Source organism: Phacochoerus africanus, chromosome 4 (genome assembly GCF_016906955.1).
Source record: "Phacochoerus africanus isolate WHEZ1 chromosome 4, ROS_Pafr_v1, whole genome shotgun sequence".
In the NCBI taxonomy this organism is placed as follows: domain Eukaryota; kingdom Metazoa; phylum Chordata; class Mammalia; order Artiodactyla; family Suidae; genus Phacochoerus; species Phacochoerus africanus.
In genome coordinates, this window is record NC_062547.1 from 141970518 (window position 1) to 141985764 (window position 15247).

Below are 15247 nucleotides of genomic sequence, written 5' to 3' on the forward strand. Positions count from 1 at the left end.
GGGCTGCAGCCTTTTGGGCTTTGAGGGGCCGGCACTGCTTCCCTCCTTGTCCCAGTGCTGGGCTCAGGGGCTTTTTCCTCGTCAGATCGGTGCTGAGTTGCATGTCCAGGCTGGGCTCCTGGTTGGAGGAGGTGGCGCCTTCCCCAGCCATGCACCTCCCCATCCTTGCTTGGCCTTGTGGACCTGAGAGGCTCTCAGAAGCTGGGGAAGGTGGTACCCCCCTCCCCCAGCCCCATGCACACACTTTGGCTCTAGAGGTTGTACCTGGGCATGTGTGGTGTGGAGAGCTTTCTCCTTGGCGTCCCAGGTGGCAGAACCTTTTCCCAGGGACCCACCTGCTTAAAGACCATGGATTGGGAATAGCCTGGGAAAGATTTCAGTGCCTTTCAGTTGCATTTTCCTCAGGGAAAAAATTTCCACTAGGCTTATTTTTCAGTAGTGTCTCCCTCTGAGCTTTTCCGTTTACCTTTGAAATGAATCCAAATGGTGGCCTGGCTACCTTGTCAGCCTGAAGGATTTTTTTTTAAATTTCATTTCTTTTTTTTTTTTTGTCTTTTTGCTATTTCTTGAGCTGCTCCCACGGCATGTGGAGGTTCCCAGGCTAGGGGTCGAATCGGAGCTGTAGTCTCCGGCCTACGCCAGAGCCACAGCAACATGGGATCCGAGCCGCATCTGCGACCTACACCACAGCTCATGGCAACGCCGGATCCTCAACCCACTGAGCAAGGCCAGGGATCGAACCCGCAACCTCATGGTTTGTAGGCGGATTCGTTAACCACTGCGCCACAACGGGAACTCCAGCCTGAAGGATTTTAGCATGTGCAAGATTGTATTTGAGTTGTTCCTGAAGGGGAAAAAATGGGTTTTTGCTTCTGCGAGTAGGTGTGTCCTGAGTAGTGTATGAAGGACCCGTGTTCCCCAAACAAAAGCCCTGTCCAGGTCTCCTTGGGCAGCCGTGGGTAACCACCAACTCCGTAAGGCCGTGGGCACAAAACCCTAGATCAGAGGAGAAGCTCCTCCCTGGGGCCCCCCTGGAAAAGGGTCGGGGCCCCTCTCCCTGGCCAGCCAGCCTTGGGACCCCAGGCTCCCTTTGTTTGCTTCCTTCTTGCCCAGGACCTCCTCCTAATCAGATGGGACAGAGTGATGACCCCAACACCAGGGACCGCCCTGAACCATTTCAGGAAAGTTCTGGCTGAGCCAAGATCTCCTAAAGGGAAGAAATGGGAATGACACCCCTCCCTAAGAACTTAAGACTCGGGAGTTCTTGTCATGGAGCAGTGGAAACAAATACGTCTAGGAACCATCAGGTTACGGGTTCGATTCCTGGCCTCACTCAGGGGGTTAAGGATCTGGCGTTGCCGCGAGCTCTGGCGTAGGTCACAGAGGCAGCTTGGATCCTGCATTGCTCTGGCTGTGGTGTAGGCCGGTGGCTACAGCTCCAATTGGACCCCTAACCTGGGAACCTCCATATGCCATGAGTATGGCCCTTAAAAAAAAAAAAAAAAAAAGAACTTAAGACCAACAGGGTCTTCATATTTTTTCTCAGAAATGCTTTGCTGTTGCTTCAGAGAAAAGCCAGCTAAGCCCATATCTGCAGGTTGCTTACAAGGCAGGCTGGAAACAGCTTTTCCAACCAGGGTAAAAGGTGAAAGACAAATTGTTCATTTGTTTCTTCACTCACTCACTCATTCACTGAATTCATTCCGTGGCCCCTCTTCCCAGGCCTACCAAGCACCCTGTGTCAGGCTAGAGGCAGGGCGTGGTAAGTGACGTTGGCATGCTTGGCATTTTGCTCCAGGTGGGATCAGGAGCTAAGGGTCTCTGGGTTCATCTTGGAGACCAGAAGGAATTCCTGAAGAGGACCATCCCTTGTCGAGACCCGGGAGAAGGGCAGTGAGGGCGAGGGCTTGGTGGGAGGATTCTTGGTGGCTGCCAGCCCAGCCTGCTGACGTGGAGGGCCAGGGAGTTGGGTGGCTGGATGGCTGTGTGCCCCTGACCTTCCTGGATTCTCGCCCAGCAGCCTGGCATCCATAAGGTGGGCCCAAGCAGTTCCAAAGGGAAACAGAAACCTCTTTACCCTATATCGGAGGTTTCCGTGTGGTGCAGTGGGTTAAGGACCCACTGTTGCCACAGTTGGGGTGCAGGTTCGGTCTCTGGCCCAGGAAGATCCACGTGCCGCGAGGGCAACCAAAAAACACAAAAACCAAACCCCCACCACTTGGAGCAGCTGGACCCTGCTCAGTGTGGGGCGGGGGCGGCAGTCAGATGCCTTCCGTCACCCCTGGCACGTTGGAGGCTCCCCTCACATTACACCCTCTCTGCCTCCGAGGCCGGCCTCACCAGCTTCCCACCCCAGGGCTTCACTGGAGCCCAGCCTCTCTCTCTCTTGCTGTTTCCCTGGGAAGGTGGTTGCTCCTGCTGCTGGTTCCAGCTTAGTGACAGGCTGGCTAGGACTGGCAGCGGTGACCGCCGAGGGAAGTTCTTCTCCTGGACTCCGGCCCAGCCTCCCAGGCACCAGAATTCTCGTCACAGTCCTCCAGGCCAGCCCGGCGCTGTCTCCCTTTCTCCGCTGCGGAGTCTCTGGCCTCGCATTTGCCACAGGGCCCATCTCGGTGGGCGAGGTGGTGCTTTCAGGACCCTTGGTGGTTGACTTGGGGTAGCTGTCGGCTGGCTTGTTGGCGGTGCTACTGAACAGCAGGAGCTGTGGGCGGGGACTTGGCGGAGCCCAGGCGCCCCACACGGTGCTTTCCAAATCTGCAGGGGTGACCGCTGGATCTGCCTCGGATCACCTTGTCACCACGGTCATCCTGTCGCATCCCTACCTCGAACTCGCCAGGCACCGGGGCTCTAAACTGAGGTGCACTCAGGAGAAAATGCAGCTGTTTTCACAAGGGCAAGTGAAGCCTGACAGAGGAGGAAGAAAACCTCGGGGCATTTTGCATAAATGTATCAGCGGGAACAGTTAATCAGTAACTCGCAGAATCTAGTGCGAGCGGAAGCCAGTTGTGGTCTGTATACCTAAGATAAAAACACGCGTTGTGTTCAGGAGAAACGATACGGTGGTGTTTGCCGTGTTAGAAAATGCAGCAGGACCTATTTGATCGGCACTGCCGGGCCGGCACTCGGGGTGCGTCAGACTGACGCTGCCGATAGCAGAGCCGCCGTGCCTGCCGGTGCCCGCCGGTGCCCAGACACTAACTGGGGGAACCCAGCAGTTCCCTCCTGGGTGATCGTTGCCCTTCTGGGCCTGTTCCAAAGAGCCAGCTCCCCTCAAAGGAACCGTAACCCAGGGCCTGAAAACCAGAAAGATGGTTTTCCTGGTTTCTGCTTGGCATCCACGGTCCTGGCCGTCGTTGTCTTCTATTGAGGGGCCACTGGCGTCGGGGTTTGTGGTCTCGGCGTCTCTTTCTCTTCTGATCTCCTTTGCTCTCCTTGCTTTGATTCTGGGACTCCCTGGTTCAGAGGGCTTGGCTGCTGCTCAGCAGGGTATGACCTTAACAGATCCTAATGCATCATCAGGGGCAGGCAGGGTGGCACGGGGGCGTGGGGGGGTGGGTGTCAGCACAGCCTGGGCCCGTTTCTGGGGGAGCCACTCACTAGCCAGCCTGTTTTCACACTTTCTTGTCAGGGAAGCAAAAGGAAGGCGGGGCAGAGGGGGGACTGACCCACCTGCCCTCCCCGTAGCTCATTGACAGGCCCCGGTGGGATTCTGGATTCTCGTTGATGACTGGTCCTCCCAGTGTGACACATCACCATGCACTTCCCCAGTAGGTCGCTGGCTCCTCTTTGCAAGGTGGGCTAGGAGCTGCCTGAGGCAGGGACTCCCCACCCTGGCTATGTCACTGTCTCGGGGAAAATGACAAGCGAGCCCGTGAGGTGGGAGGAGCCTGAGCCAAGTGTCCACAGCGGCGGCTCCCTTCTCCTCCAGCACCTCCTCTGTAGGGTCTGCCTGGAGTCTGGTGGTCCTCAGGGCAGAGGGCAGGTAGGTAGCTGGCAGGCAGAATGGACTTCCTTTCTTTTGTTTTTTTCTTTTTGGTCATTTTGTCTCTTCTAGGGTCAGTCCTGCGGCATATGGAGGGTCCCAGGCTAGGGGTCGAATTGGAGCTGTAGCCGCTGGTCTACGCTACAGCCACAGCAACGCCAGGTCCTTAACCCTCTGAGCAAGGCCAGGGATCGAACCCGCAACCTCATGGTTCCTAGTCGGATTCTTTAACCACTGAGCTACAATGGGAACTCCAGAGTGGACTTCCTTTATATGCGACCACAATGTGCCACTAACCGGCTGGCGTCCAGGCCAGCCCCAGGGGACGGGAGGATGGATCACGCCACCAAACCAGGAGAACTGAAACAGCGGCTGGAGCAGAACGTCCCTGAGCCACCAGCTTCGTCTGCTACCCCACAGTGTTGAGATGCCTCGAATCCTTAGGAATAGGCGGAGAAGGAAGGCTTTATTGTAGGGTTTATTGTTTTAACCATTTTTAAGTGTGCAGCTGGGTGGCATTAGGCCCGGTCCCATTATTGTACAACAGTCACCATCATCTCCCAAACTGTTTTCAGCATCCCCAACCACAACTCCACGCCCGGGAAGCAGCGAATCCCCTGCCCAGGCCCTGGCAACCGCCGTCCCAGTTTCTGCCTCATGGAATTTGGCTGCTCCAGTGCCTCACGGAACAGGAATCTCACGGTGCTTGTCCTTCCGTGACTGGCTTAGTTCACTCAGCAAAGTGTCTTTAAGCTACACCCCTGTTGTAGCAGGTGTCAACATTTCTTTTTCAGACTGAAGAATACGCCCTTGTAGATATAAACCGTATTTTGCTATCTTTCCATCCATCTGTGGACACTTGGGTCGCTCCCACCTTTGGCCTTTTTGAATCTACTGCTGTGAACGCGGGTGTGCAGACACCTGTTCGAGACCCTGCTTTCGGTTCTTTGGGGGTGAGTTTTGAAGCCCAGGAGCAGGCTGTCTTTGAAGGTCACTTTCTGATGACTACGCCTCTGACGGCCAGACTCACAAGCCAAAGGTAGCTTATTACTCACGGCCTAATTTTAGACTCCAGCATAACCACCGCTGGTCACTCGTAACGTCAGACTTCGTTTTGATATTTGATGAGCTTTCACAACATGCTACAGTCCAGTTTTACATAATACCTGTCCCTGACTGAGCTGGCCACTTCCTTGTCGTTGGGGATGGGCGCTGACGCTAGGTGTGCTCCTTGATCCAGCCGCCTTGCTCTGGGGCAGCAGACTCTTGCTGACTTTGTGCCTCCTCAGCCAAGGCGGGCTGGTCTTTGGGCCTTGTCCCCAGGCCTGGCTCCATCTGGGGACCTGAAACCCAGAGCCCGCTGACCACTGAGGCACCTGAGGTCATCTGGCTTCTACTCAGCTTTGGGCGGGCATGGCGTCAGCCCCCAGGTCTGCTGGCTCTTGGCCTGCTTTTGTTTCATCCAGTTCTTACCCCACATTTAGCGTTATTAGGATTAGGTCATTTTCCCCCCAGGAAAGGACAGTCGTTTGCTGCACTGCCTTGGCCTTTGGAGTTGCCCCAGCACTGGTTCTGGCCCCTCCCCCGCACCAGCTTAGGACAGCGTGGAGGCCCGCGGTGGCTGGGGAGCTGTGCGCATCTGGGGGAGAGTGGGCTTTCGATGGAGCCCCCTGTCCTGTCCTAGGACTGTCCACCTGCAGACGGGGCTCCGTCTGGCCCGGCGCCTCTGTGTCTGCCAGACAGGTTAGGAAGGAGCGCTGGGAGCGCGTGGAGACCAGAGCCATAGCCTGCGCTCCAGGACCTCTTCGTCCAGTTAGGCCTTTCGAAACGCCGAGGGTAAACCAGCCATTTCTGAGATAGCCCTATTTTCTTATCTACTCCAAAGCCACAAGCAAGAAGAAAATGTTACAAGTCACCTGCTCTCACCGCCCAGGCTCTGTCCTGAGCACCACAGCCTCCCCTTTTCATCTAAGGGCCTCCCTGGGGCCACATTCTTCTTGAGGATTGCTCGGTATTTCAAGACTAAGTTATTCAGGTGATTGTAATGATAATGTGGCGGCAGCAGTTCAGTCTGAAAGATCCTTGATGGGCTGGGCTGGTTCGGGAAGGCCTCTGGTGGTGGGTAGGCCCAGGGGAGGGGGCCCTTCAGCTGCGTGCTGACTGCTGCCCTCTCCTGCTCCATCGGGCCCGGGCCTCGGCTGCGGGGCAGCAAGGAGGGGAGTGGATCGAGTCATACCTTGTTGCCATTGCATTTTTCGTCTCTTTGGGGCCTGACTACAGACACCACGTTCAACCCACTTTTTACTCGGAGAGGAGGATGGGAGGGCTCAGGCCAAGGACGCTGAGCTCGAGCCTGAACGGGAAGGAAGGAAGGCGAGCAGATGAGCCTGAGCGGGGCGACCTGAGCGAAGGTGCTCGTACCTGCTTAGGACTGTGGCTGCCGGTTTAGGCCCCCGGCGGCTGCCTTGTTTGGGTTGGTTTTTAATGCTGGGGGATGAGGGAGATCCTGTTGTGGCTCAGTGGTTAACGAATCCGACTAGGAACCATGAGGTTGCGGGTTCGATCCCTGTCCTTGTTCAGTGGCTTAAGGATCCGGTGTAGTTGAGAGCTGTGACCTAGTGTAGGTTGCAGATGCAGCTCGGATCCCGAGTTGCTGTGGCTGTGGTGTAGGCTGGCTGTGGTGTAGGCTGGCTGTGGTGTAGGCTGGCTGTGGTGTAGGCCGGCGGCTACAGCTCCAATTCAACCCCTAGCCTGGGAACCTCCATGTGCCACAGGGGCGGCTCTAGAAAAGACAAAAAAAAAATAATAATTTTTTTAATGCTGGGGGATGAGGGTGGAGTTTGCCAGAGCAGATGCCTCTCAGAGGAGCCAAAAGATCTGTGTGGGGTGTGGAAGAGGAGCCCTTCCCATGGTAACCCAGCCTCCAGCTCTGGCCTAAACCCTGCGAGAGGCCACCGCTGCATCAGGCAGCTATTCCTGGAGCTGACCGGATTGGGGGGGGAGGGCGCTGCTGTGCTGCACCTTCCCCCCCCCCCCCCCCCCGCAGCCAGAGAAGGAGGAGGTTGTTGCGTGGATGGGCTTCGAGCTGGGCTGGGTCTCTGCTGGGGCATCCCTCTAGGGGAAGGCCAAGGTCTGGCAGGTGGTCTGGGAGGTCCTGGGACCCCACTGTGGGGTTTCCTGCTGGGGTCGGTGCCCTGGCCTTCAGCAGGTGGGGTGGGTTGTCACCAGGCCTGGGCCTGGCAGTGAAGATGCAGGTTTGCCTATGGCCCTTGGCTACAGCCCTGCCGTCCTCTTTGTTTCCATGGCCTGTGGCCTTGTGCTGCCGTCCTCTTTGTTTCCATGGTGACCAAGTCCCTCTCCAGTCCCAGGCACAGGATATCTGGTCCCCATCCCCTGTCCTGGGCCCTCCGGGAGTCATACTTCCCAAAAGTGTAACCTTGTCTCCCCGACTTTGAACTGGGGCCCTGATACCATGCGCTTGGTAGAGCCCAAAGGAAAAGTGACAGGGGCTAGATCGGGGTGAGGGCAGGGTCCTTCCTCTACTGCCCTCCGTCCTTTGCAGGTTGCTCCCCAAAACAGCCAGTGACCCTTCCTCCTGGCCTCTTTATTTATGAGGCTTCACCCCAAAGCAGAGGTGAGCCCTCCCTTGTCTCCGTCGATTTGGGTCCACTCTTAAGTCAGCCCTGGGAGGGTCAGTCATCTGAGTAACAGCAATAACATCCAGGAGCGTTGTTTGAACACCTGACAGTGTGCCAGGCACTGCGCTGTAAGCATTTTACACGCCTGATCTCTTGACTTTCCCAGCAGCCCGGGGTATAGGTTCAGCTGTTACCCCTAACTTATAGCAGAGGAAGCTGAGGCTGAGAGAGGTTGACACCTGCCCAAGGATACATGGCCCGTGAGTAGATGAGCTTTTAGTCAAATCCAATTTGATAGGTCTTATTAAAGCCTCTGTTCTGGAATTCCAAGTGTGGTGCCTCCCCCTAAGTTAGAAGAGGAGTCTTTGGGACTCGTGACCTGGAGCAGCAGGATCAGGTGGAGATCTCCTCCCTGCTGCTTTCTGAACTTGCCGAGCCCCGCCGTCCCTCCCCCTCCACTCACCTCCTGCGGAGCCTAGGGTTCCTGGAAGAGGTGTCGGAGCAGCTGGGGCCTTCAGCAAGAAAGGAGGGTTGGGGAGGTGGGGATAGCTTTTCTGGAACACAGCCAGTGCCCCCTGCAGGCTGTCTTCGCGGGCATTGAAGGGTGAGGCGTGGTGCAGGCTGGGCTGCGCTGGGCAGCCCCTGCTGATGCACGCCTTGCCCACGGAGGTGGGTTATAGCCCCTTCGGCTCAGCCCTAGGAATCGCTCCAGTGCAGGATCTCTGGTCTTGATGCTCCTTGCAGGGAGGAGCCGAGGTCTAATACAGCTGCTGCTCGCCAGGTTTGCCCCAGTAGGAACCCCAGCGTGTGTGGCCAGGGCTGAAAGAGTCAGCAGAGCCTGAGGGGCAACAGAATCAGCAGTGAAGGCAGATCTGATGAGTAAAACAAGTCGCAGAAGCCAGGCCAGGATATGAAGGGAGCCACATAACTAGGAGCACAGGTTTGGGGAGCTGGGTGGGCCCGGGGGGGGGGGGCTGTAGGTAACAGTGACATTGGGGAAGGCATCCAGGACTGAGGCCAGTGCCACCAGGGAACCCAGATCAATTGATGCCAGTTGCCCCCAAAGCCTCTGGAGCTAGCACTTGTGCCAGAGGCTACAAGAGGTCTGAGATGGGCTAAAACTGTACAGACCTCCTTCTGCCTACAGATCCTCCTCGGCAGTGATAGTGAAGGAGCAGCTTTGAGATCAGACAAGCTTGCATTTGAGAAAAACACAAAATGCAAAGCAGAATAAAAGACCCCACCCCCCACACACCGACCTCCGTTTCTTATATTCTTTCCGAAGCATGTATACACGTGTACGAGTATCCTTTTAATTGTACAAATAAAACAACACGCCTCTATCCACCTTGCTTTTATCCCTTGCTTGATTTATTGGCAACACAGAAGCACCCCCTGGTTCTTTTTAATGGCCTGCCTGGAACGCATTAACTTAGCTAATTAGTCGCAAGTTGACAGACATCAAAGTTGTTGCTGGTTGGGTGTTATTTTGACAGAGCAGCAGTCGCAGTATACACATTTTTGAACAATGGGACAATTATTTCTGTAGAAAAAACCATAGATACAGATTTTTGGGGGGGTCAAAGTTCTATGCACCCGCCGCACTACCACCCATTCTCTTTCAAAGGGTTTCTGCCAATTCACAGTCCTGCAGACACTGAGGGTTCCCCGTGATGACAGCAGCAGAGCCCTGGTGAGGATTAAATGAGACAGTGTGTAAAGCTCTCGGCCAGTGTCTGCCACACCAGGCCATAGAGTGAGCCTCCCTGCAAACTGGATCACGTTGGACGAGTCCTGTGAAGTGCTGGGTTGGGTTTCAGGGTCCCCCTGGGGAAGGGGTGGTGGCAGGAAACGGTGGTCTGACGGCTGCTGAGCAGATGACCCTTCATTCACACATGCGGAGCCCCCTTCCGTGAGCGCCAGACGCCAGAGCGGGGATGGAGCAGCAACCGGAGGGCATCTGACGGCCTGGAGAGGGAGGGAGACCACGCAGGTCGGCTCCGGTGTAGTGCCGAGGGCGTAGCAGCAGGGGGCGCCGCTGCTCCAGCGCCCTCTGACGGGGTCTCTCTCTTCTCCCCGCCCGCCCTCCCCCCAGTGTACGTGGTGGAACGAGAAAGGACGACGGACAACACCGGGTGTCAGGCGGTCCTGGCGGCCTGCTGGGCTGCTCTCTGCTGCTGCTGCCTCCTGGACAACTTGGACTGAGCAGCCGAGACCCGAGGGCGCCCTCAGGCCTGCTCCCTGCTGTTACTGGAATAAACAACTAGTGCTGCACAGTTGGCATTTTTTCTCTCTTTGAAAATTACCTCATCCACAGACTTCACAATGGTAGCATGTACGCTAGGTGTGAAATGGTATCTGTTTTAATTTACCTTCCCTGCGTTCTAATGACGTTGAAAATAAATAAGTTTTGGATTGGCCTTTACAAACCTTGTGAATTACTTGTTAACTTGTATTCTTAGCCCACTTTTTCTGTTGGTTTGTCTTACTGATTTGTAGGAGATCTTAACTATTGCACATACTAATATTTGTCACTTTTATAGTCTTGTGGCTTTCTTCTTCCTGTCTGTCTCTTAACCTTTTTATGGTGTATTCCCTAGTAGGAAAGTTTTTATTTTTGAACTCTTTAAAGTATAGTTGATTTACAATGTTGTGCCAATTTCTGCTGTACAGCAGTGATGCAGTCATACATACATACATACATATATATTCCTTTTGTTATACTCTCTCCCATCATGTTCTATTCAAGGAGACTGGATAGAGTTCCCTGTGTTATACGGCAGGACCTCATTGCTTAACTATTCTAAATGTAGTAGTTTGCATCTACTAACCCCAAACTCCTGGTCCATCCCACTCCCTTCCCCCTCTCCCTTGGCAACCGCAAGTCTGTTCTCTCTGTCTGTGAGTCTGTTCTGTTTTGTAGATAGATTTATTTGTGCCATATTTTAGATTCGACATATAGATTATATCATGCAGTATTTTTCCTCTTACTTCACTTAAAGTGATAATCTCTAGCTGCATCCATGTTGCTGTAAAAGGCATTATTTCATTCTTTTTTATGGCTGAGTAGTATTCCATTGTATATATGTACCACACCTTCTTAATCCATTCATCTGTCAATGGATATTTGGGTTGTATCCATGTCTTGGCTATTGTGAATAGTGCTGCAATGAACATAGGGGTGCATGTATCTTTTTGAATGAAAGCTTTGTCCAGATACATGCCCAGGAGTGGGATCGTATGGTAGTTCTATATTTAGTTTTCTGAGGAACCTCCATACTGTTTTCCATAGTGGTTGTTCCAATTTGCATTCCCACCAGCACTGTAGGAGGGTTCCCTTTTTTCCTCACCCTCTCCATTTATTATTTGTAGACTTACTAATGATGGCCATTCTGACCAGTGTGAGGTGGCACCTAATTGTAGTTTTGATTGGCATTTCTCTAATAATTAGTGAGGTTGAGCATTTTTTCATGTGCCTACTGGACATCTGTATGTTTTCTTCCAAGAAATGTCTGTTTAGGTCTTCTGCCCATTTTTCTTTTTTTTCAGATTTTTTTTTTACTCGAATAAATTTATCACATCTGTAGTTGTATAATGATCATAACAACCTAATTTCACAGGATTTCCATCCCACAGCCCAAGCACATCCCCCCACCCCCCAAACTGTCTCCTCCGGAGACCATAAGTTTTTCAATGTCTGTGAGTCAGCATCTGGTCTGCAAAGTTCAGTCTGTCCTTTTTGCAGATTCTACATATGTCAGTGAAAGCATTTGATGTTGATGTCTCATTGTATTCTGCATATTTTTCGATTGGGTTGTTTTTTGTTGTTGATTTGCATGAGTTGTTTGTATACTTTGGAGGTTAAGCCCTTGTTGGTTGCATCATCTGCAGCTATCTCCCATTCCATAGGTAGTCTTTTGGGTTTTTTATTATTATTATTGAAATATTTGTATGGCCGATGTCAGAGAATGTCTTCCCTGTCTTCTCTTCTCGGAGTTTGATGGTGTCTTATGTTTAAGTATTCAAGCCATTTTGAGTCTATTTTTGTGCCTGGTGTGAGGATGTGTTCTGGTTTCACTGCGTTACATGTAGCTGTCCAGTTTTCCCAGTCCCCCTTCCTGAAGAGACTGCCTTCTTCCCATGTTATGTTCTTGCCTCCTTTGTCAAAGACTAATTGACTGCAGGTGTCTGGGCTCTCTATTCAGGATCCACATGTATGTTTTTGTAACAGTACCACACTGTCTTGATGAGTGAAGCTTTGTAAGATCATCTGAAGTCTGTGAGAATTATGCCTCCGGCTTGGGTCCCCCCCCACCCCCTTAGGATTGCTTTGGCAAATGGCTCCATATAAATTTTTGGATTATTTGTTCTAGTTCTGTGAAAAATGTCATGGGTAATTAGATAGGGATCACATTAAATCTCTAGATTGCTTTGAATAGTATGGCCTTTTTTTTTTTTTGGTCTTTTTTAGTTATTTCTTGGGCCACTCCCACGGCATATGGAGGTTCCCAGGCTAGGGGTTGAATCGGAGCTGTAGCCACCGGCCTACGCCAGAGCCACAGCAACGCGGGATCCGAGCCGCGTCTGCAACGTACACCACAGCTCACGGCAACGCCGGATGGTTAACTCACTGAGCAAGGGCAGGGACCGAACCGGCAACCTCATGGTTCCTAGTCGGATTCGTTAACCACTGCGCCACAACGGGAACTCCAATGTGGCCATTTTAACAATATTATTTCTTCCAACAGGAGCATGGGATATCTTTCCATTTCTTTGACTCCTCTTTAACTTACATGATTTAATGTTTTATAGTTTTCAGCATATCTTTCACCTCCTTGGTCAGATTTATTCCTAGGTATTTTATTTTTTGCAGTGTGATTTTAAAATGTCTTTTTTCATATTCCTTTCTAGTATTTCATTGTTAATATTCCTAATATTTCATACAGAAATGCAACTGATTTGTGAATGTTAATCTTGTATCCTGCTACCTTGCTGAATTCATTTATCAGTTCTCATAGTTTTTATGTGGAGTCCTTAGGGTTTCCTATATATAGTATCATGTCATCTGCATAGAGTGACAGTTTTATCTCTTCTCTTTCAATTTGGATACCTTTTCTTTCCTCCCCCCCCCCTTTTTTTTTTGCCTGATTGCTATGGCTGGGACTTACAATATACTATGTTGAATAAAAGTGGTGAGAATGAGCATCTTTGTCTTGTTCGAGATTTTAATGGGAAGGCATTCAGCTTTTTTCCATTGAGTATTATATTGGCTGTGGATCTGTCATAAGTGGCTTTCATTATGTTGAGATAAGTTTCATCTACACCCAGTTTGGTAAGTTTTTATCCTGAAGGGATATTGACTTTTGTCAAATGCTTTTTCTACATCTATTGAGATGGTCATGTAGATTTTGACTTTTATAAATGTGGTGTATTACTTTGGTTGATTTGTGTGGGTTTTGTTGTTGTCTTCTTGCCTTTTTTTTTTTTTTCTTTTTGCTATTTCTTGGGCCGCGCCCGCGGCATATGGAGGTTCCCAGGCTAGGGGTCCAATCGGAGCTGTAGCCACAGGCCTACGCCAGAGCCACAGCAACGCGGGATCCGAGCCGCGTCTGCAACCTACACCACAGCTCACGGCAACGCCGGATCGTTAACCCACTGAGCAAGGGCAGGGACCGAACCCGCAACCTCATGGTTCCTAGTCGGATTCGTTAACCACTGCGCCACGACAGGAACTCCCCCTTCTTGCCTTTTTTAGGGCCGCTCCTGCGGCACATGGAGGTCCCCAGGCTAGGGGTCCAATTGGAGCTGTAACTGCCAGCCTACGCCAGAGCCACAGCAACACGGTATCCGAGCTGCATCTGTGAGCTACACCACAGTTCACGGCAGCGCCAGATCCCTAACCCACTGAGCATGGCCAGGGATCGAACCCGCAACCTCATGGTTCCTAGTCGGATTCGTTAACCACTGAGCCACGACAGGAACTCCCTGATTTGTGTGTTTCGAATCATCCTCATGAGCTTGAGATGAATCCCACATGGTCATGGTGTATGATAAGGATTGGTTTAAGTTTTTCTTTGTATGTCTGGGAGAATTTGCCTGTGAAGCCATCTGCTCCTGGACTTTTGTTTGTAGGGAGTTCTTTTTAAACTATTATTATTACAGATTTAATTTCATTTCTAGTGATAGGTCTATTCAAATTATCTATTTCTTCTTGATTCAGTTTTGGCGGGCTGTACGTTTCTATAAAGTCTGTTTCTTCCAGGTTGTCAAATTTGTTAGCAAATAACTGTTCATAGTATTCTCTTAGGGCTTTTATTTCTGCAGTATCAGTTGCGATTTTTTGTTACAGTTATAATTTTGTTTATTTGGGTTCTCTTCTTCTTGGTGAGTCTGGCCAGGGTGTTGCTAATTTTTGTTTACCCTTTCAAAGAACCAGGTCTTGGTTTTGATTTTTGTTTCTATTAAATGTTTTATATATTTCCTTTCTCATCTTTATGATTTCCTTCTGCTGACTTTAGGTTTTGTTCTTTTTCTAATTCTTTTAGGTGGTAGGTCAGGTCATTTCAGAGTTTTCTTGTTTTTTGAGGAGGGCCTGTATTTCTGTGAACTTCCTTATTTCCTATTTGATTTCCTCATTGGCTTCTTCGTCGCATGTCGTTTAATCAGTCTCCATGTAGTCAGGTTTTTTTCTCATTTCTTTTCCTCTGGTTAATTTCTAGTTACATGCCATTTTGATCAGAGAAGAAGCTTAAAATAATTTCTATACTCTTAAATTTTTGTACTCTAGGTGATCATTCCTAGAGAATGTTCCATGTACACTTGAAAAAAATTTGGGGGAGTTCCCGTCGTGGCACAGTAGTTAACGAATCCGACTAGGAACCATGAGGTTGCGGGTTCGGTCCCTGCCCTTGCTCAGTGGGTTAATGATCTGGCGTTGCCGTGAGCTGTGGTGTAGGTTGCAGACGCGGCTCAGATCCCGCGTTGCTGTGGCTGTGGCGTAGGCCGGTGGCTACAGCTCCGATTGGACCCCTAGCCTGGGAACCTCCATATGCCGCGGGAGCGGCCGAAGAAATAGCAACAACAACAACAACAAAAGACAAAAAAAAAAATTTGGTATATTCAGTGGGGCTTTTTTGGGGGGGATGTAATGTCCTGAAAATACCAATTAAGTCTAACTATTCTCTGTTGTTTAGGATCTCCGTTGCCTTACTGATTTCCTGTTTAGAAGATCTGTCCGTTGATGTGTTAGACTCCCACTGTTACTGTAGTCTCACCATTTTCTCCTTGTATGTCTGTTAGTGCTCGTTGTATGTATTTGGGGACTCCTCGACTAGTGTAATATCCTCTCCTTGAGTTGATCCTGTCATCATTAAATAGTATCCTTTTTTCTCTTTCTGGCCTTTGTTTTAAAGTCGATTTTGTCTGGTATGAGTACGATAATTCTTGCTTTGTTATCATTTTCATTAGCATGAAATCTTTTCCATCGCCTCACTTTTTTTTTTCTATTGGCCACCCTGCAGCACATGGAGTTCCCAGGCCAGGGATCAGATCTGAGCCACAGTTGCGACCTATACCACAGCTGCCGCAACACTAGATCCTTAACCTGCTGTGCCAGGCTGGGAATCGA

The 15247-nt window shown here is 51.0% G+C and overlaps 1 protein-coding gene across 4 annotated transcripts in view; it reads left to right on the plus strand.

The window, feature by feature from the left end:
* CYSTM1 (cysteine rich transmembrane module containing 1) overlaps positions 1-15247 on the plus strand; it is a 64163-nt gene that overhangs the window by 35841 nt on the left and 13075 nt on the right. For 3 of the 4 annotated variants that reach the window (XM_047778798.1, XM_047778800.1, XM_047778799.1), the window contains exon 3: positions 9716-10045. The exons of the other annotated variant lie outside the window; for it this stretch is intronic. In XM_047778798.1, coding sequence (XP_047634754.1) covers positions 9716-9825 — 110 coding nt within the window. In that variant the 3' untranslated portion in view covers positions 9826-10045. Of the gene's footprint in view, positions 1-9715; positions 10046-15247 lie in introns of those variants that run through there. 4 annotated transcript variants of the gene reach the window in all.